General features: G+C 41.9%; 1 protein-coding gene across 1 annotated transcript; it reads left to right on the top strand.

Annotated features, from left to right (window-relative positions):
• The first annotated feature begins 4,586 nt into the window (after positions 1–4,586).
• DYNLT3 (dynein light chain Tctex-type 3) lies at positions 4,587–12,174 on the top strand. The gene is made up of 5 exons (XM_032426713.1): positions 4,587–4,681; positions 7,071–7,112; positions 9,219–9,342; positions 10,004–10,081; positions 10,359–12,174. The coding sequence occupies exons 1-5, from the start codon at positions 4,652–4,654 to the stop codon at positions 10,433–10,435; spliced, it is 351 nt and encodes a 116-aa protein (XP_032282604.1). The 5' UTR covers positions 4,587–4,651; the 3' UTR covers positions 10,436–12,174.
• The last annotated feature ends 10,351 nt before the right edge of the window (positions 12,175–22,525 follow it).

Here is a 22,525-nt window from a genome sequence, read left to right as displayed (position 1 = left end):
AAAAGGGTCACAGTCTATACCCTGAATCAAAAGGTCAGCCTTTCTTGCCACTAAAAGAGAGACACTAAATAAGACTTTTTTCCCCTCTCTAATGTAAGGAAATATTCTGAGTCTTGAGATTTGTTTCAAGTTTGTAATTTGTGCATGAGCTGGGTGTGGATTGCCCATAACATGAGTAAAATTTTTAGTTCAATGAACGGTTCAAAAATTGCCGCCTTTGCTAGAAATGGCAAGAGGAGGGACCAAAACACACAAATAAACGAATCCCCTAAACCTTAGCCAAAACCATTCTTTTTTTTTTTAAGATTTTATTTATTCATTTGACAGAGAGAGAGAGAGACAGAGAGAGCACAAGCAGGGGGAGCGGCAGGCAGAGGGAGAAGCAGACTCCCCTTGGAGCAGGGAACCCGATGCGGGGCTCGATCCCAGGACCCCGGGATCATGACCTGAGCCAAAGGCAGACACTTCACTGACCGAGCCACCCACACACCCCAGCCAAAAACATTCTTATGGTTTCCTGCAACTGTGTGAACAAGCAGAGCATACCAGAGACCTAAATGTAATCTCACCTTTTGCTGCATGAACAAGTACTAAATCATGATAAAAATTCATGGCAGAGACTAGGACAGGAAAGAGAGGAAAGAACATAAGCTGCACACCTCATATAGAATCTATGAGTCTGCAGGAAAGGCAGCAACCTGTAGAGGCAAGTCTTTCTTTTTCTTCCCTGGTGCCTGCTTACCTCCCCCTAGCCAATGTGCTCATCGTGGTACAGCAGGCTCGGCTTTGTACTCGGCGATCCTCTTTCACTCACGTCCCCCCGACCACCCCAAATAGCAAAAAGCCAGAGAAGGACATCAAATAAAAGCCACAGAAGCTGATAAAAGCACTGTCCACCAGCTGTGACACCAATACCAAGCTTCTTATACTCCCTAGTAATGCACCCCTCCCCTGGCTTCCAGGCCCACGGTATGATGATAGAATGAGTGAATGAAGGCACCAAGTAGGAGAGGATCTTCCTTGCTCCTTAGATCTATTTTTCTCTTCAGTCATCTGACTTTCTGACCCTCACTCTCTTTCTTCCCATCTCACTTCTCCTAAAACCCTCGCCGCAGTAATTCTCTGACCCCATTTGGACCTTGGATGCCACGAACCTATTGCTTTTTCACTGTTCATTGCTACTTACTCAGCTTGGAATCCGTGATCTATCAGCACACTCCCTCCTCTGAAAATGCCTTCAAATCCCGTGATCCTCTCTTCCTCAGTTAAAATCACCTGCAGACATCCTAACCCTGGTTAATCCTACTCTTCTCACGCTCCCAAGAGCTGAATGGGACTGGAGCCCGAGGCCTCCATAACTAGTTTCGCTTTGAAATTTAGGACCACTCCCTTCCGCTCTGAGAAAACACAATGTTCTCTCTCATCTAACTTCCAATTTTGAATCCAACTTCTAATCTAACTTTCGAGTTCCCATCTAACTTCTTCACATCATTCAAATGATCACTTAAACGTTTTTTTCAGAGGAACCTTCCCTTATCACCTCAACCCAAATAGCCTCTCCCCCATCACACTTCATTCCCTCGCTTTGCTTAGATCATCTTCGTAACGCTTCTCACTACCTGACGTCCCACACACGTGTATACATATATACGTACAAATATACATAAATGCCATAGAGACAGGGAGTTTTTCCTGTCTCTCACCTTCAACACTATTATTTTGTGTAACATAGGTTTTGTTGTGGGGCCTGCCCTGTGCCTTGTGCGATATTTAGCAGCGTCCGTGGCCTCCACTCACTATATGCTAGTGGCACCCACGCTAGCTATGATGGTCAAAAATGTCTCCAGGCTTATCAGATGTTTGCAGGAGCCCCAAGGGGAAAAATCGCCCTGATTGAGAACCATTGCTCTAACGCAATGCCTGGCCCACAGTGGGTGCTAAATGAACATTTGATGAATGAATGAACGACCGAATCACAGGTCACAAAGAAGCCCCAAGAATTAATATAATTTATCGCTCTCACTTCCAGCAGAACCATGTTTAAGTCTTACCAGAAAACGTGAACTTACTTTGTTTTAGGGGGAAAGAAAGGATTTTGTGCCAAGCGTTCTCAACCCTGACTACATGTTTTAATCACCAGGGGAAGCTTTTGAAAAACTACTGATGCCAGGCTCCTCTCCAGAGCAACTAGATCAGAATCTCAGGAGGTGGGGTCTAGCCTAGATCATTTTTAAAACCTCCTCTTATGATTCTGATTTGCAGCCAAAGTTCACTTCCTGTTCTTTTCAACCCTCCAAAGACTAATTCCATAGCATAGCGATCGTCAGCAGATAGGACATTTCTCCTCACACGTCTACACTGGCGACCAGTGCTTTTGAAAGGAAGGAAAGTGTATATGAGCATAGTAACTTCTTGCTCCATTTATATCTTCTATTCCCTGCCCTATTGTTGGTCCATGTTCATCCCAAATAAAACAATTTAAAAATTAGTGTTCTACTCTTGGTCATTAGTTCTGATAATTAGGAAAATTGTATTACCTTGCTATTTTCTTTGGTAGTAATAGTTTTGCTATGCTGTCATATTGGGACCAGATATTATAAAGGCCTTAAAATAGTACTGTGTGAAAGTCTTGATTTATAGTAGCTCACATACTAAAAACAAAAGGATTATAGACGTGGATGCCTGAAGCAGAACCCATAGCGAAGCAGGGTTAGCACTACAAATTAGAGAGGTCCACCAATATTTATATATTTATATAACATATGATGGTCTATTAGTGAGAACATTAATAACTGTGATTTTAAGTGTCTTATTCAAGTACACAGAATTTTTCATTCCCAAAGTGGTACCTCATAACTTGAAAAATGAACTCTGGTTCTCAAAGATGAATAGTTCTGAAGTGAACTAAATACTTTCTCATTCTAGAAAAGGTTTCTTATGGGAGTTACCTGTTTCCCTGTGATTGCAAAACAAGTAGGCATAATACCTGTCACCATATTGCAATAACTTCGGTACGCAAAATATCCTGAGAAAGGAGAAACAGTCCTCCTCTATGAAGCTTTTCTGCAGTAACTCGGACATGACGCACAACTTAGGAAAACCCGGTAACAAAGTGCACACAATCAAGTAAACAGGCCAATTTGGTTCAGCCTAGCTCATAAGATGAGAGCAGAGAATGCAGAGGCCTGAGATTCAGAAGCCCTGGGGTCCGGTTAATAACCACGTGCCCTTGCCCAAATTATGGCGCCTCTCTGAGCTCCAGTTTTACTTGTAAAATAAGAGTTGGACTAGAATACTAATGAAACTTCTAACTTTGATTTAGAAGAGTAAAATCGAATAGTGGTTGTGATAAGCTGAGTAATGCATCCCCTGCCACCCCTACTCCTGCCCCACAAAAGATGTCCACATCTGCAAATCCCTGGAACCTGTGAATATGTTATCTCACATGGCAAAAGGCACTTTGCAGAGATGATGAAGTTCAGGACCTTGAGAGAGAGACAGAAGGAGAAGACATGAGGATGGAAGTAGAGGTTAGAGAGGAGAAAAGATACTAAATTGCCAGCTTTGAAGATGGAGGAAGGGGTCATGAGCCAAGGAATGCAGGCAGTTTCTAGAAGCTGCAAAAGGCAAGTAAATGGATTCTCCCCTAGAGCCTCCAGAAGGAACAAAGTCCTGCAGACCCACTTTAGACTTCCGACTTCTAGCACTGTAAATTAATAAGTCTGTGCCGCTTCGAGCCACTAAATTTATGGTAATTGGTTATAGCAGCAATAGGAAACTAATTTAGGTTAAGAACTTGGGTGCTACAATCAGACTATTTGAGTTTAAATCCTTCTTCTATTATTCACTGGACAGGGGAACTTCCACAAATGACTTCAACTCTCTGTACCTCAGTTTCGTCTTGAAAAATGGGATGATATGGTACCAGCACCAAACCTGCTGGGTTATTCTGAGTTTACGTGAGGAAATCCAGAGGATCATCTGGAACTTAGTATACTACCTTTAGATAAATGTAATCATTGTTCTGCCAAATTTTATAATTTAGGATATTAGCACCTCGTTTCCTATAAATCAGTTATTTCTTTTTATGTAGTCACTGAGGAGGACGGGTGTAGGAGCATTCACTTTTAAGAGTTATGTATATAACATTTCATTTGATTCTTACAATCAACCGTGAAATAGGTATAACTTTAAGTTTTCATACGAGGCTTTGGGAGGCCAATTCACCCAAGTAATGTATCTAGTAAGTGAAGAAATCAAAGCGGTTGTTCATTGTTACATTAACTGCACTTATTGGCTAGATGATGATGAAAGAATATGTGCACATAAACACTGCAGTGGGCACTCAACCAATACTGCGCAGTCTAGACTAACACTCGGTCACCGCATCTGACCCACACCGTCACAATCCCCAGCGCTTCACCACCCAACCCTTGTTTCCAGAAAGGTCGGAGGCAAAGGACTGACGCCTCCCATCGCGCAGAACCCTGCCCGCATTACCGACTAGGCGGCGCCGTTACGACACAAAGGCGGAGCCTTCGTGGGGACCGCCCTGGTATATAAATGGGGGCGGGGCCTCCCCGGAGGCCATTGCGCGGCCGCGGAGTTTGACCCGCCCGCCGCTCCGCCCCCCGGGAAAGTCGGTGCCACCATGGAGGAGTACCACCGCCACTGCGACGAGGTACCGCCCCTCGGCCGCCCGCGGACGACCCCCGCCCCCGCCCGCCTCACCGAGGCGTCTCGGTCGGGTGGTCTCTCGGCGCCGGGCGGCCCCGAGAGTCGGGGTGCGGCGCCCTCCGAGCCCGGGTCCACCCCTCCCCTCCGGGCCGGGACCCGCCCCGCCTGGCCCGGCCCCGGCCCCCCGGCCCCCCGACCCCCCGACCCCCCGACCCCGAGGCCCTGAGGGTGGGCTGAGAGTCGGGGTGGCTGGGGCGTCTGGGAGCACGCGGGGCGGGCGGGGAATCGGGGCCGAGGGGTGGAAGGCCGGACTCGGGGTGCGTGGGGTGGGGATGGGGTGTCGGGCGCCGCCCGTCTGAGAGACGGGCCTTAGAAACCTGTCTGCCCGGCGGCTTCCTCCGCCCCTTGGCGTCCCCGAAGCAGGTGCCGCAGCCTGGCGAGCGACGCCCTGATGGCAGAGCCGCTCCGCGGCACTCTCGCCTGGGTGGGCTGGAAGGAGGTGCTTCATGGATTACGAGCCCTTGCTTACTGACTCAGGCTTCCCGGCACCTCACCAGAACCCCATGATGTCAGCTGTTATCTTCCTGTTACTGATGGGGACCCTGACTTTCATGGCGACTAAGTGATTTGCCCAAAGTTAAAACTGCCAGGAATGACAGGTGCTCCATTTGAACTCTACAACCCTGGCTCCACTTAACCTTTAGGAGGGTAAGGCCTTTTGGATCCCAGCATAACCTGTGACAGGCCTGAAGGGCAGAAGAGACTAAGACATTTTCTGTCCAGTGGTAGCCACAGGTGAATGATGTAGTGAAATGAAAGTAGGCACCTGGAGGAGGTGCCACAGAAAATGGTGTGTTATTAGACCCCTGGAAAGGGCTTCCGGTCCATCCATCTGTAGGTGGGATTCTGCTGAAGCTACAACCACACTTAAATTCATTAGTTCTGTGATGCAGGTAGCACACACACTTGTAGGTTAGTGGGCAAGTACTCTTATTTTAGAAATTGAGGCACAAGCAGTTTCACTCTCAGACAGATCCCCCGACAAGTGCTAGTCTCCTGACTCCTAAGAGGGTTCTGTACTGCAGTACTTCCTAAATATATTTATTTATTTATTTATTTATTTTTAAAGATTTTATTTATTTATTTGAGAGAGAGAGAATGAGAGACAGAGAGCACGAGAGGGAAGAGGGCAGAGGGAGAAGCAGACCCCCTGCTGAGCAGGGAGCCCGATGCGGGACTCGATCCCGGGACTCCAGGACCATGACCTGAGCCGAAGGCAGTTGCTTAACCAACTGAGCCACCCAGGCGCCTTCCTAAATATATTTAAAAAGAAATAAAATTACATGTGTTACCATGGCCACCCAGTACTACCTGATTATTTGGTGACCTTCCAAATCGAAGTGAAATGGACATCACTTAATCTGTAGGCCACTTTTGAAAATCGATAATGGCCTTATTTTAAGGTAAAATGGTAATTTTGAGAGGGTCAAAATGTGAGAGCTGTTTTCGCAATCCTCATTATTTAGGATTTTATTCCTTTGTTGTTGGGGAATTCTCTGGTGTAATTAAGTGAGTTGAAAATATTTTAAATCTATACTCAAGATGATACTTAGTTCCAGGATTGTTTTTTGAACTAATTTTAAGTTGCACAGTGGGATTTTCAAAAATGGTGATGTCATAAAGCACCTAAAACGTCTCCATGGAAACAAATCATGTATTACCTGAAGAGTTTGGGTTTAGATTGTAATCTTATCACATAGCCTAGTTCTCTACTCTAGGACACTTGGATGTCATTAATAGTTGCTTTTAACTCAGAATTCTGTCAAGCCACTCCACAGCAAAGATTAAGTTGCCAGGCCTATTATAGTATTAAAGTGACATTAATTTAGATCAAGCATTTTCATAATCTCTAACTCAGGAAAGCCCCATTTTTGCCCCGCCTAAGTTAAAAAACAAAATTGAAAACAGTATACTAATCAGTCTCTTCTCATGGACCACCTCATTCCTACTTTTCCTATATACTGATGTATGTGTGTACATCTTTATATCCTCCTCCTGCTGGTTCCTGAGCTTTACAATACAAAGATTCTCAATCTAGGACATTCATCAAAATCACCAGTAAAGCACCGTTAAAAAAATGTGGTTGCCCAGGCTGTGCCCCAGACCTAATGAATCAAAATCTCGAGGGAGGGAGGTAGGGAAAGCATTCTGCAACTTTAGAAGTGTTCTCAGTGGGATTAGCCGCCTCGGTAGAACTGACTCCCCTTATCACTATGGTCTGCTGTCACTAATACCTGCTCAGGCCAGCCTAGGGTATTCTGTGTGTCGTCACAGCTATAAATAAAAGGAAGTCTGTGTTGAAAGCGGCTGTATCTTTTGTTTCCCCCCTTTAGGTTGGCTTCAATGCTGATGAAGCGCACAATATCGTTAAAGAGGTGAGTTACACATCTCGTTCATCTTGAAGCTTGCTGCATTGATTGAAACTTTAAAAAGCTCTGTTTTGACTTCCAGTACAAAGTTAGAAACCTTACTATTAAAACAAGATTTTTAATATTTACTCACTTTTTATAGGGGTGCTTCATAGAGACGGGCCTTAACAAGGTGTTTTGTTGTATGCTATCAGGCATCCTGGAGCTTACTCTGAAAGTGATATTGGAGTATTAGTCTAGAAAACTGGTTTGCTGTTTTGTAAAATTGATGTTCTGTCTTTTGAATAAAAGAAGTTTTATTCCGGTCGGCCAAATATTATTTTAAATGTTAATGCTATAGAAGTATGTGTGTGTGTGTGTATATCTCTCGCGCACACACACTTTTATATAGGTAAATTATATGTAAAATATATGTCAAAAGACCCTAGAAATATGCTTTTTTAGCCCAATTAATTGGAAAAATAATCACTTACCATCTTATAGACACTGATATGATGCTAAATCAAAACCTTAAATATTTGAAACATGAAATCTGGTCCTCCTAGTAGGCAAGTAGACAAGAAGTTCTATTTGGGAATCAGTTCTGGCAGAGAAACTTGAATTACTGTAGTTGTATCACATACAGACTACACGGTGGGTAAGGTATTTATGAACACTTTTAATAGTCCTGAGTCATTTTTCACTGTGCCAAATCCTAGGGAAAAAATGAGCTGGCCCAGAAGGCAACCTTGTATTGTGGGTATGGTGGCTGGGTCTGTGTCCTGGCAGGCTCTACCTGCCTTTAGTCTGGGCTGGACTGGCTTGCCCTCTGGGCATTAAGCACCTCCTCAGTCCATCCTGAGATGGTGCCTCACCTGTCTGAATGTTCTAGGGCACAAGCTCACCAAGAACTCATCCAGGGCTGGCCTTGTACAGCTAGGATCAACCCGAGGTCTGAGAAAGCTAGACAAGCACCGGAAAATCCTGCCATATTTTTATAGTTCAGATTCATGTATTAGAACTATGTAGTACAGCATGATGACTCCAATTAACAATACTGTATTGTATACTCGAAACCTGCTGAGAGTAGATCTTAAATGTTTCCACCACAAAGGCAAAAAGTGGTAACTGCATGGAGGGATGGATAATGTTAACTAACCTTATTGTGATCATTTCACAATATATCTGTGTATCAAATCATCACATTGTACACCTTGAACTTACACACTGTTATGTGTCAGTTACATCTCAGTAAAGCCGGAAAAAATAAAATAACAGCAGCGGTAAGGATGATGATGATCTGTAAGGTTGCATAACTGCTTACTCTGTCTCAGTCACTGTACTTGAGCGCTTGACATTCATGATCTCACTCCCTCCTCACACCAACCTGATAAGATGAAGCTCTGATCTCTAAGGATTAGGAAAATAGGGGCTCCGAGAGGTTAAGTCACTTGCAAAAGGTCACGGTGAGTAGGTGGCAGAAGTGACCTTGCACCTAAGCTTGTGATACTAAACCGGTGCTCTTAATCAGGCATCAGAAGTGGACGTGAGTGAGCACTGGAAAATTATTCAGCTGTCTTGTGCTAGAGCCCCTGAAAAGTGGTGTTTGTTGATTTACTTTTAGTAGCAGGAGGTGGTAGCTTTATAGCTAAGTAATTACATAATATAAACAAAAATGTAATTATTACACATGAGAATTCTATTTTTAAATTGGACTCCTGCTTTATTTCGAGCATCTGAAACCTAAGGTTCAAATCCCAGCTGTTTCAAAGCCAACCTTTAACCAGTTAATATCACCCTTTCTTAATCTTCACTCCCTTCCATAATCCTTTTGTGACATAGCTTATCATCCTCGATTAGTCTTTCTGGTGTTACAGATTTCTTTTATTAGCTTCTCTTCTAGTTCTTTACAACAGAGGCCAAGTCCTGTTTATCTTTATATGGCCCGTAGTATCTCGTAGAGTGAGATAGTACATGCAGGAACGCCCTGAAAATTCTAAAACAGCTAGAGACAGGGCATAATAAATATTTACCAGATGCATATTTTCTAAGATGCTTTTTGGGGTTAATTTTTTTTTGAATAAATTTTTGCTGTGATTTGTATATGTCTTTAACTGTCCTCTGCCCTTTTAGTGTATAGATGGGGTCTTGGGTGGTGAAGATTATAACCAGAACAACATCAACCAATGGACTGCAAGCATAGTGGAACAATCCTTGACACATTTGGTTAAGTTGGGAAAAGCTTATAAATATATTGGTAAGTATCAGTGTCCTTCCTCACTAGTTTACTCCCCTTTGTCCTCACGGTCTTCTCTGAACTTAGAGAATGTAAATGAGTGATAGACAAGTTGGATTCTAATAGGATATGAAGGACTTCTGGCTTATTCATCCAAAGATAATATTTGGTAATACCTAAAAGATGGAGATCTTTGCTACTCAGAAGCAGTTGGAGCTCCTGCCAGCCACCTACCTGTCCTTGGTAGCAGCACCTTTTACATTTGTATCAGCTACCTCCTTCCACCAAAACCACTCAGCCCTACCGTCTCCCCGTCAGGAGCTCCGTCCTCCTTACACGTACATAGGACGGTGAGGCACCTCATAGTAGTTGTTTGGAAAGTGTAATCTTTTCTTCATTTTTGTGTCTGGATTATGCCCATGGAGTGAGGCACGTGATTTGGCCCGGCTTTTTCTGCGGCATAATCACCAGTGGTCATGGCAATGGGCAACAGACTGGATCCAGTGGGGTCTAAATCGTGGTGGGAGATAATCAAGAGGACTTATTTTTTCTACTCTGTTTGCCGAAAGCTTTGTTTTCTGTTCTTTTTGCAGCTTGTAGAGCTCTGAACTCCAACACTTAGATATCTTAGGTATCTTTGCCTTTGTTTGTCAGTGTTCTCACGCTGCGACTTTATTTTTAGTGACCTGTGCAGTGGTCCAAAGGAGCGCCTATGGCTTTCACACAGCCAGCTCATGTTTTTGGGATACTACATCTGACGGTAAGAGACCTTAAGCTGATTCATACAAAGTCCAACTTCTGGCAGGGTCAAACACTTATTATCAAATGCTTGTTTATCTCTAGATTTCGAAAAGGCTATCAACAGGATTGCTTTGTACCTAGCAATGAATATGCCTTCAGACAAATATGAAATGGGAAGATTTAACAGATTGCTGGAAATAAGATATTAAAACAGATGAAAAATGTATTATATATATTCCCTGGCAATTCTGATATTTTGCTGATATTTCAAAGTCCTTTTTTTGTGTGTGTTTCAGGAACCTGTACCGTAAGATGGGAGAACCGAACCATGAACTGTATTGTCAATGTTTTCGCCATTGCTATTGTCCTGTGACTGACTAAAAATGTTCGGCCAAAGCCATTAACTTAAGAATTTGTCAGTGTATCCTTTCTAAAAAGAGTAGTAGTTACTTATTAATGTGTTAGATGACAAGTGTGCAATATGCTTCAAAAGCTACCAATGAAAACTGAACATTATACAAGCAATCTCATAGTAAGTTGGCAGATTATCTCATGTTCTATCCGGCATCATTTAAATAGGAAAAATTTATTGTTGGCAAAAAACAAAAACAATTACGGCATGACATGAAAATATAATCTTATATTTACACCGGCTTTTCACTAACATGTACCTAAGAAGATGGGGAAATCCATCCAGATAATAAAATTCTCTTTCATCCAGAGAAGTTAACAGGGATAAATATATGACCAAAAAAAAAGATGCAAAGATAAATGTGGAGAAAATAATAACTAGCTAACACTTCTTAGTTTTTCATCTCTTCTCCTCACTTAGTTGTACATATCATTTAGTAGAAATTAATTCTGTTCGTTTTTTTCCCTACCAACTATTACTACAGTAGCAACCATCATTGACTTGTTTACTTTTTCTGAGAATTGTCCAAACAGTTTTTTAAATTTAAAATTCTTGGATTTACATTTGAGAGCCAAATAAATCTGGTAACCTGAATTCCCTAGTTCCGCAAAATTCGGGACAGTGTGTGCTGAAAGGTACATGACACTGACAGCTGACTCACAACTGGCTCATTTCACATAGAGCCACCATTTATGGAATCCCTATTATATGCATATTTCTCTCTTAGCATTACAATTATCAATCCACTGTGCAAATGCTAAGTTACTTTTGGCACCTGTTCAGTTGGACAGCTAACATGCTTGGGGAAGAAATAATTGTTTTACAAGAAGAAAATGAATCTGGTTATCCATGTAGAAATAAGCAAAATGAAAAGCACTTATTGCTGACAGAGAATTATCGATGTCATTTTAAGCATTGCTCCTAGCAAGTAAAAAAATGCAAAGAATATGCAACTCTTGGTTAAAGGCCCTACTAAGCAGTGTGACTATACAGTCAGTTTTGTCATTGCTTTAGTTACAACCATCTGTAAATAATTTAAATACTTATGACATGGGGTTCAAATTGAGTGGAGTCAAGTATAAATTAAAAGTATACAATCATTAGCAGGTTAATGAATATCTCAGGGCTTATGAAATGTAGTTAAATTTATTAAGAAAATAAAAGATGAAAAATTAGGGTACACAGCTGGTTGCCAAACGCAAAGTCAATCTGGTTATTTAGCCTGGAAAACAAAATTAATTTTGCATATTACCACTAACACTAATATACATAGGGAGGGGAACCACAATTCATTGCATTTTGAGGGGAAAGGCAGGCTTAGTATTAGTACTGACAATATTAAGATAGTGATAGTATTCTTGTAGGAATACTATGTGCATGTTTGATATATTGCTGAATAATTGTTCAATGTTTAAGAAGAATATTAAGAAAATACAAGGCTAGAGTTTCATGTGGGTGATCTACATGTTTGGCACGTCAAAAATTCTCACAGCCATTACCTTTCTTATACATTGCGCTGTTGGCTTTTGTGCCCTTGAAGATTATATTAGTGACCAAAATATCTGTTTGGTTAAGGCTTGCTTTTGATTATTGTTATTGAAGCCTGATTTTAAAGGAATAATAATCAAATATACCTCGTGAACTTGCTATCTGCTCTGTTTTTATTTAAAATACAATAAAGATTATCTTCCTGCGCTGTGCTTTTCGCTTCTTGCGTGATCATTGAATAGTTAAAGAAATGGCATTGTGCTTACTCTAAAAAATTCTAAAGGAATAAGGGAAAAAATAAATTAAAAAAAAGAAAAAAAGAAAAGGAAATCTAATAAACTATGGATTTTAGTTAATAAAAAAAGGAATAAGGGGAAGGAATGTCAGACCACATAGATAACAGCATACAGAATAAATACCATTAAAATAGCAACCCAAACCCAAGTGTTCAACATTACAACATAATTAATAGCTTCTATTTTATGCCTTTTACTCTCTGATCTTAACACAAAATTTCACTTTTAAAAAGTCCATGTAAAATACATTCTGTAACTATTTATTAGCTTTTAATGACTAGTTTTGGCAAGGAATTGTGTCCTGTTTGTCAACCTTCAATTGAGTTGTTGCTGTTTTGTGTTTTTTTTAATTAAAGACTTCATGTAAAATTAATGTATTCAAATGTAAGTAGTACCTCGGATTTTGGTACAGCTGCAGTTTTAGGTTTGTAAAGTGCCAGTATGCTGCCTTAAAATGATAGCAACAGCTCATTACATTTTCTCTAGTAAAACGTACTTTTTTGCTCTTCTCCCCAAGCTGGTTGTTACCTAATTATGAGTCACTGAAAGCATTTCACCACCTACAGTCATCATCACATTTTTAAAGTAACCTTACGATACTGCAGATTTTATTTTCAGAGTTTGAGTAAAAAAAAAAAAAAAAAAAAACCCTCGTCTGTTCCTGATAAGTCTCTTAAAAGTGGGAGAAAACTCTGACTTTTTATGACAAAGGAAGTTCTTTCATATAGCGACACCAAAGCAAAGTTTGAGAGATGGATTGAAAATTGCACCCCATGTGTTAGAATCTACCCAAGGGGAATTTGTTTTAAAATCCAGAAGGTGGAGCTACATTCGTGGCTAGAAAGATTCAGGAAAATTGACTTTTGTGTATTTATGAAATTCCCTATAAAAGGATCTTAAACACTCAGCTCTTGCAAGATTTAGATGGCCATCATCCATAGACATTAAATGGTTCAGGTGATTCTAGTCCACCATGTTTAGTTGGAAACCCTGTAATTCTCACTGAGGTTCCACCTAATGTCCCTCTATGTCATCCTTGGCTATGTAGGATATATGGACAATCCAGGACTACTTAGAAACGACCCGCACTGCTTCATGAAAAGTGTCTCTTTCCAAAATGGTTTCTAAGGATCTCAGGGACGAAGCTGGGACTTTGAATAGACACTTGTAGCACCACTGATATGATACGTATCTTCCCTACAGGACACGAAACGTGGCCAACTCCCCCCGCTCTGGGATCCTTTAAAGGTATAAACTATATGGGGAAGTTTCTTTGCAGCTCTGCCTCACCAGGTCAGGGAATTTGATGCCTAGGCTTATCAAGTAATGTATATTTGACTTTCTTCATGCCAAAATACATACCTTTTTATTTTACTGAATGCTTCATCTTTTTAGGTACTTTTTTTTTTTATGAACACCAGCCTTTAAGGAGATATTTCAGTCTGGGTTTCTCAGGGCAGAGTTTTACACAAGCCAGTAATGAAAGTTCTGTCAACTCATTTTCATCCCCTCTAATACCTTACAGAGGAAATCTGCATGAAAATTATTAGATTTTGGCATGTACTGACCTTTCATTTTGTAGGCCAGGAATTTGAGTTAAGCTGCATGAGCGAACATAGCCTTTCATAGTTAATGCTCATACAGAATACCACCCAAAATGATCAGGGTTAGAATAATGGTTTCTTAATAATCAAATTAAAGCAAATTTTTTTTCTGTAAAGGGTCATCTAGTAAGTATTTGAGCCTCTGCAGGCCTTTGCAACTATTCAGGTATGCTAGTTGCAGAATGAAAGCAGCCACAGACAATGAGTAAGTGGGTGGGTGTGACCGTGTCCCAGGGAAACTACAAAAACAGGTGGCAGGCTCGCAGTTTACCAACCCCTGCGTTAAAGGAAAAAGTGTTTCCTGGCCACTTCAAAAATTAGATGTTAATGGATCTGAGAACTTTTTTTTCCCTTTTATTGTTCTCAGTTACACACAAAGGGACACAAAGCATTTTTATATATTATGTTTTTATTATCTTGGACTCAGAGGGACCTTATCAGTAAGCCCAACCTGTACTCTCTTTACAAAAAGAAAGAAGGGCTATAAATCAACTTTTCCAAAACTATTCTTTTTTTGAAATACATCACCTAACTTTTCACTAGTCGACAGATCCTTTTATATCTTATTGGAGTTCATTTTACCACCTTATTTTAAAGAATGTTATTGTAAAAGTCAACATTTTGTGTCTTATCAATTTTTGCTTTTTTTGTGGTGAAGATTCTCGAGAATCTTCCACGCATACCAGACCTGGTAGTCATGGCCCATTCAATGCCCCCTGTTAGCAGAAATCACATACAAGGAAGTGCATAGCCCACAGCTGAAATAATGCTGCCTCATAATTTGGGAAAGGGGATGTTCTTTACCCAGGATGGCTATGTATTGCATTGGCATGAACACCTGACCCAGTGATGGCTTATCCATAGACTGATTCTTAATCCACGAGATGGCTGGGGTACATTAAGTCAAGCAAAGTAGTTCCCTCTGTGGATCAGAAAATAAGGAGCAGTAGTCAACAGGAGGAAAAGGGAGCAGAGAGAGAAGCAAAAGTCTCGTCAAAGATTGGTGGCAGAATGGTCACCACAGCTTACCCTCTCCCCTGTCTACCATCCTTCAATCCCTGGAAGACAGACCAAACTCCAGTACCGGAGTGGTGTATTAGGCCGGGAGCAGGTCGGTGGGAATGGTCTGGCTTAGAATCACTAGCATGGGGTGATAAAAAGAAAAAAAAAAACCTGCACACAAATGTTCCTAACAGTTTTAATAGTAATAGCAAAAAAACTAGAAACCACTTAGATGTCCTCAGTGGGTGAATGGTTTAACCAACTGTGGTACCTACATGGAACAATACTCAGAAAAAAGGAATACATTATTGGGACAAGGACTTGCATGAATCTCAAGAGAAGTGGGCTGAGAAAAAAGTCCTAAAAGAATACATAATACATGATTCCATCTATATAACATTTTTGAAACATTTTTTAAAGATTATTTGAGAGAGAGAGAGAAAGCACATGAGTCGGGGGAGGGGCAGAGGGAGAGGGAGAGACAGAATCCTCAAGCAGACTCCCTGCTGAGCATAGAGCCTGATGCAGGGCTCAATCTCATGACCCTGAGACCATGACCTGAGCTGAAACCAAGAGTCGGACGCTTAACCAACTGAGCCACTCAGGAGTCCCTTGAATCAACACTTTAAAAACTGGAGAACCGACTGGTGGGTGCCAGAGTGTAGAGATAACAGGCAGGAGGGAGGTAGGTGTGGCTATAAAAGGCCAGCATGAGGAGTCCTTGTGGGGTTGGAACTGTTCAGTATCCTGGCTGTGGTAGGTGGACACACAGATCTACATGTCATAAAACTGTGTAGAACTGAATACACACAGATGAGTACAAGTAAAATTGGGGAAATCTGAATAAGGTTGATGGACTCATCAATGGCAATACCCTAGGTGGGATAGTGTAGCATAGGGTTACAAAATGTTACCATTGGAGGAAGCTGTGAAAAGGACACAGGGGAGCTATCTGTATTATTTCTTATAACTGCATATGAATCTATAATTACATCAATAAAAATTTCAATTAAAAAATGAAGATGAAACAGACAATTTCATGTTAAAAAAAAAAACATTTAAAAAGGCAGATCAACTTTTGGTTGGTTTTCCTGACTCTAAATTGTCTACCAACAACATGCCCCCTTATTGCTTGCTCCCAGGGATGACCACTCCCACTACTCCCCAGGATACACCACTAGATAAAGACGTACTAAAAGAAAAAGTAAGATTCCAGAACAGCCAAGCTGCTCTGTAATAAGCCAGTCTCTTAATCTGGAAAATTCTGTGTCAACTCCCTTAAATTTGGGCTCCTGAATGATTTGTTGTAGCAGGGATACAATTACACTTAGACCAGACAAGTGTTAGTTTTCCATAAAGTCTATCACAAGCATGGAAGAGGGCTGAATTATTTCCAAAAACATCGGGGTACTTCTTTTGCATACTATATTCTATTTATCCATTTATCAGTTGATGGAAATTTGGATTGTTTCTTAGTTTTTGATACTATGAAAATGCTGTCCTGAACATTTGTGAACAAGTTTCTACATGGACGTACATTTTCAATTTCCCTTAGGTATATGCTTAAGAGTGTAATTGTTGGGTCATATGGTGTGAAAGGTGCAGTGAATATTGGATGGGATGCCAGCAAGAAATCGGCAATGCCCACTACCCTTCCACAAAGAAATGTTCTCCCACGTCATTTTGAAATATATAGCCATCTTGATATAGCTTCCATTTTCCCTCTAGGGATAGATATGCATATAAGAAATGTTTTGCTTTCTCCTTAACTCTTATATTAGTTTCCTATTGCTGCTTATACTTGGTGGCCCCAAACAAAACGAATTAAGTTTCTTGCAGTTCTGGAGGTCATAGGTCCAACATGGTCTTACTGGGATAAAAATCAAGGTTTAAGCAGGGCTGCATTCCTTCTGGAGGCTCTAGGAAAGCATCCGTTTTCTTGCCTTTTCTAGCTTCTAGAGGCTGCATACATTTCTTTGTTAGTGGTTCCATCGTCCAAGCCAGAAGTGTAGCGTTTTCAAATTTCTCTCCTCTCTCACCCCTGCTTCTGTCCTCTCCTCTGACTCTGAGCTTCCAGCCTCCACCTTTCCCTCCCTAGGACCCTTGTGATTACATAGGGCCCACACAGGATAATCTCACCCTCCCAAATTCTTTAATCACACCTGCAAAGTTCCTTTTGTCATGTAACTTTTTTTTTTTACAGGTTCTAGAGATTAGCATGTGGATATGTTGGGGCAGTCATTTTTTGGTCTAGCACAACTCTAGATTATCACATGCCGAATGTCAGTAGAGTTGATCTAAGTATCAGAAAAGCAATAGGGAATAATGGGGACTGTAATGTATTGGATAGCGCATGCCCCTTCAAAGAGGGAAGCTACATCTCAGCTCCAGCCATCATCAACATTTAGAAACAAGGTCTCAGGCTTCCCTAATCCTCCAGTTTTGCAAGAAATTCAGAAATATCAATTATGCTGTGAAATCTCTCAATTTCAAAATCTCGGTATTTTTCAACATTGGATTTTGGACTTAGGGGGCCCAATAAATTGTACATCTTTTTCCTACTTGAGTTTGGAACAAATTAAAAGACAAGAAAACAAGGATACAATCAAAACATCACCTTTCTGTTGGAGAATAGGACTTACCTGAGGACAGCTGGTCCTTTTAATATTGAACCTCAGAATTTGAACTACCTCCCAGTCCCAAGCAGAAACATACTCTCTCAGGGGAATCAGCTACAAAGAGGAAGATAAGAAGCAGCCACTCCACTTCCCAAGGCAGGAATGAGTGAGAGAGCCAAGAAAGAACAGTAATGTTATATGAATTGATGATTCCCCACACAGGGAACCATATGAAAGGAAACATCATGAGCAGAAATTTAGCACCGCTCCCTTAACACTTGGCACTGAGTCTGAGGTTATTAAAAATTTATTTATTTATTTTGGGGAGTGGGCAGAAGGAGAGGGAGAGAGAATCTCAAGCAGGCTCCATGCTCAGCACAGAGCCAACGCAGGGCTGGATCCCATGACCCTGAGATCATGGCCTGAGTAGAAACCAAGAGTCGGGCGCTCAACTGACTGTACGACCCAGGCGCCCGGATTCTGAGGGTTTTAAACACTGTGTAGCCTGACATTGTCCAGGCCGAAGAAAGCATGTGTGTGGGTCAATATGGCCCATGGGTCATTAGTTTGTCTCTGTTTCCTGGCCTACCAGGCCCTACCTTCCCCTCCCACCCTATCCCAGTCTCTTCCACTACTTGGCTAATGGCCAGACACTGCAGGCAGTTGTTCCACAATGGTCAACAGGCAAGGGGAAAAAATTAAGTCAGCCGTTGTCTGGACTTAAGGCCAAGTCAGTGTGTCTGGGAACAGCTACTATCACTGCAAGCTTGATGAGTTACCGCAGAACTACTGTTCTATGGATCGCCAGTATGCTCTCTTCGGAGGGCAATTCGGCAGCATCTACCCAATGTTTAAGTGTTACATCCCACGACCTCAGTTCTTAGAATCTATACAACAGAAATAATAACATTAATGGATGAAGAAAAAAATGAGAATTTTCCTTGCCATACTGTTCGTAAAAGCAAATTTACAAAAAGAAAACAACTAAAACGTCCACCACTAGGACAAGAAATAAATTATGAAGAAAAGAGGAGGTATCATGTTGGACTTTATGAATTATAGGTTAGAAACAGACAGTTGTATATTAATTTTTAAAACTTAGTTTAAATCACACATGAATGCATTTTTATGTGAAGCCCTTCCAATGTAACAAAAGCTTAACAAGCCCCTTGCCCTCCATCTTGTCCCCTTTTGGTTTCCCACCTTGTCATCCACTCCCAAGGGTAATAAGAGGTAATAATTGCTGTCATTTTGATGTATATAGCTCCAAGCTTTTTCCACATTTATATACGTAAATGCATGTACCACTGGAAAATTGTATCTAATAGATACGATTCTGTGGACTGCCCGTTCTAGGCAACAGTATACCTTGGGGATTTTTTTTCATGTTAACACACACAGAGCCACCTTGGTAAGTTTAGCTGCTGTATTGCATCATATGGTATGGATAGGCCATAGTTTACTCCTTTCCCTCCTTGTGGGCAACTGGGTAACTTCCAGTGTTCTGCTCTTACAAACAATACTGACATGAATATCTTTGCCCAAACCGCCTTGTGTCTGTGTGCAAATGTTTCTCTAAAAATAATTATAGACTTAGTGGGTTTTAACATACACACCATTTAAATATTAATATATCACATTTCTTCTGTAATTTAAAAATAATCCTTTGTCTTAAGAAGACAGAAAACAATTCAGACTCTTGAAAATAGCAAGCAAATATATTTGCACATGGACGTACATACAGTGTACACGTATATGGCTAAAGAGACCCTGTGCCAGCCCTTAAAAGAAACAAACTCAGGAGCAAGAAAGAAAAAAAAAATGTGTTACTAGGCAGAAGTAAGAAGCGCATGGTGAAGAATCCATCCAGGGGATGTAGCAGGCTCCATCCAGGGGAAGCTAGGAATGCCCCGACTCATGGACTAGAAGGCAATGGGGTGAGAAGGGCTCATCCGAAAGTCGGAGAATCCTAGAGTTGGAGGGGACTTTGAGGTTGCCTATGCTAACCTCCCGGCCACAACAGAAATTCTTTCTACAAACACATTTGGCAGATGGTTTATAAGGGAGGTCATGCAGGGCCTGCATTAGGGGGCGTGTTCTACCTCCCAATCCAGTACTTGGCGGGGTAATGCCTTCCAGTGAACTGGTCCCCTTTGATGGTGAAGTCACACGAGTAAGGAAGCATGGTCGGATTTCATGGAGGAGAAACCCTGGGAGGTCTTGATCGAGCAAATACACCCGTACACACACATTTAGGGTTGGTACAGGCTTTGGCCGGTAGAACATTGAAATTCTTTTTTTTTTTTTTTTTTAAGATTTTATTTTATTTATTTGACAGAGAGAGACACAGCGAGAGAGGGAACACAAACAGGGGGAGTGGGAGAGCGAAAAGCAGGCTTCCCGCGGAGCAGGGAGCCCGACATGGGGCTCGATCCCAGGACCCTGGGATCATGACCTGAGCCGAAGGCAGATGCTTAACAACTGAGCCACCCAGGCACCCCTAGAACATTGAAATTCTTGTTTTGCTTTCTCTTCTGCAAGGAATTTAGCTCCCTGTGCAGGTTAGCGGTGCTGCCACCAGGGGACAGAAGGATGCCACTGATTCTGTCCTGATGAGGAACTTGAAAGTTTGTGCTCTCCCCGAGATTCAAACAAGGGCTCTGCTAGCTTTGATCTCTCACCCAAGGTGTCTAGCCATAGAGCTCCAGCTTTGCCTAGAAAACGTATTATCCCATTTGTTAAAATGATTAAAATCTGTCAAGCTTTAAACGCGTCACGCTGGAACCCACATTTTCCAGGCCTCCGAATATACAAGCAGGAGAAATAGTGGCAGTCTGATCTGCAGCAACTCTTCCTCAGAGAAGTCACTGGAATTCTGAATCCTGCTGTTCCATTAGAGGTCTCTCGACCGTGTCTCATTTGTTTGCCTCAGTGGCCCTTCCAGGCCCCCTCTTGCCGGCCTCCCAACGCCTATTCTCCTTCCCTGGCCTCTTCCCACAGTGCAACACGGGGGGAGGTCAGTAAACCCCGCAGTACGTGTTTACTTAGCGTTCACTAGGTGCCAGACACTGTTCTAGGCTCTGGGGGACCAAACGAACACAACTCTTCCCTCACGGAGCTGACGTTCCAGGGGAGAGGCAGACAAGACACAAACGTGTTCAGACAGTAATAAGTGCTACACAGAAGTAATAATAAATAAGAAGTAATGCAGGTCTTACCAGACAGAGGACTGGTTCCACCCTCAGATTCTGCTGCTCGCCACCCCAAAGTCGATACTTGAGAGAAGAGCGATGGTCGGAAAGGAAAGTTGCTTTACTCAGCAAGGGGGCCGCCTAGAAAGATGGCAGACTCATGGCCCAAAGAGCTCGGCCCGGAATAGCAGGTGGTTTTTAAAGGGGAAGGCGCGGGAAATGGTGACGGGCCTACACGCAGGAGAAGCTGGTGCTCAGCAGTTAATCATTTGTCCTTGCAAGGCTTCCAGACTCCTCCACTCTGCCAGTAATCAACGCTCCCAGGTAGCTCTTAATTGAGGATACCATGGTCAGTGATGGCAGTTTTTTAGGGCAGTCGGGCCTTATCTTCCAGAAAGTCTGGTCCTTTGTTCTTCAAGGCCAGCGGTCAGCAGGATCTCAAGGGAAGTAGGTTAGTTCCGCTACAAACTATGGGGTTTAGGCCAGCAAGCAAGGAGTGCATACGCTTGCCTGTCGGAGTGCTGTCACACAGGGGAGCGGGATCGGGAGGGATTCAAGGACGGGATGGTGGCAGGGCTCCTGTTCTCCAAAAGTGTCCAGTATTACTTACAGGCACCTGGCAGGATGGCACTTTCTAGGACCCTTAATATTAGGTATAGGGAAGGCACAGAAGTAGACACAGTCCCTTTTAAGTCATGTTAAAAACTTGGGGTTCTAGGGGCGCCTGGGTGGCTCAGTTGGTTAATTGTCTGCCTTCAGCTCAGGTCATGATTCCATGGTCCTAGGATCGAGCCCCTGGCTCAGCAGAGAGTCTATTTCTCCTTCTCCCTCTGCCCCTCCTCCTACTTTCTCTCTCTCTCTCAAATAAATAAATAAAATCTTAAGAAAAAAACTTGGGGTTCTATCCTGAAGCAGTAGGAAACTTTGAAGTTTTTTAAAAGAGGGATGACAGAAGATGGGCTGGCCAGAACTGCATTCCCCACCAAAACTTAGAATAGGCAACGTTTTGTCAACAATAAAGATACACATATCTGATCATGTGAAAAAGCATCAAAATACTCAAAACCTAACACAACATAATGTAACATAATATAGCATAACAACATAAAATATAACAAAACATAATATAGAGTAAAAGTGAGAATCCCTCTCACTTCTCCACACTATTATATCAATATTTTGGTGTACATCTTTCCAGACCTTTGCCATGCTCCTAAACACACACACACACACACACACACACACACACACACACACATACAGGCTTCTTTTTTTTTACATTAATGGGATCATACATATAGATCTAACTAGATGACTGTATTATAGGCATTCCAGTGTGTGGATACACTATTATTTATTATCGATGTACAATTATGATGTTTCCAATACTGCATAAATATCCTTGTATACATCTAGTGTATTGTAAAGTCTAACTCCAAACCAAAGTATACACCATGTATGACTCCCTTCACTTTAAAGTATGTACGACTCCCTCTAACCAAACTTAATTTCCCTTTTAAGCCCATTCTATTATACAGAAGTAAGATTAACCAGTCTTTTAAGGGTTATGGCTTTACTGCCCCCTATGGAATTTGGGTCACAGTTCCAGAACCTTACACAACCCAAGAGGGCTGGAGCATTTGGACATTTTCCCCCATCATCTGTCCATTTTTCCCACCAAATCTGGTATCTCTCAGCTATTCCTGTCCCACATCTGGTCACATGAAATTCTTTCTAGGAGATTTCCCATGGGCATATCCACATATCCGGATGGCATATCCCTTTTCTCCCTCAGGGCTTGCCAATACTCCACCCCTTCTGCTGTACCTTTAATTTTATATTGTCAAGGTTG

The sequence above is a fragment of the Phoca vitulina genome, unplaced genomic scaffold (assembly GCF_004348235.1).
Source record: "Phoca vitulina isolate PV1807 unplaced genomic scaffold, GSC_HSeal_1.0 scaffold35, whole genome shotgun sequence".
Classification (NCBI taxonomy): domain Eukaryota; kingdom Metazoa; phylum Chordata; class Mammalia; order Carnivora; family Phocidae; genus Phoca; species Phoca vitulina.
The sequence above is the reverse complement of the archived record's forward strand: the minus strand, read 5'-3'. Positions and strand labels throughout refer to the sequence as shown.

Bases quoted from the DNA above. Each gene is read 5' to 3' on its own strand.
- DYNLT3 (XM_032426713.1), top strand. From the start codon at position 4,652: ATGGAGGAGTACCACCGCCACTGCGACGAG. The intron at 4,682-7,070 runs GTACCGCCCCTC...TCCCCCCTTTAG, and splicing joins ACCACCGCCACTGCGACGAG to GTTGGCTTCAATGCTGATGA. The intron at 7,113-9,218 runs GTGAGTTACACA...CTGCCCTTTTAG, and splicing joins CGCACAATATCGTTAAAGAG to TGTATAGATGGGGTCTTGGG.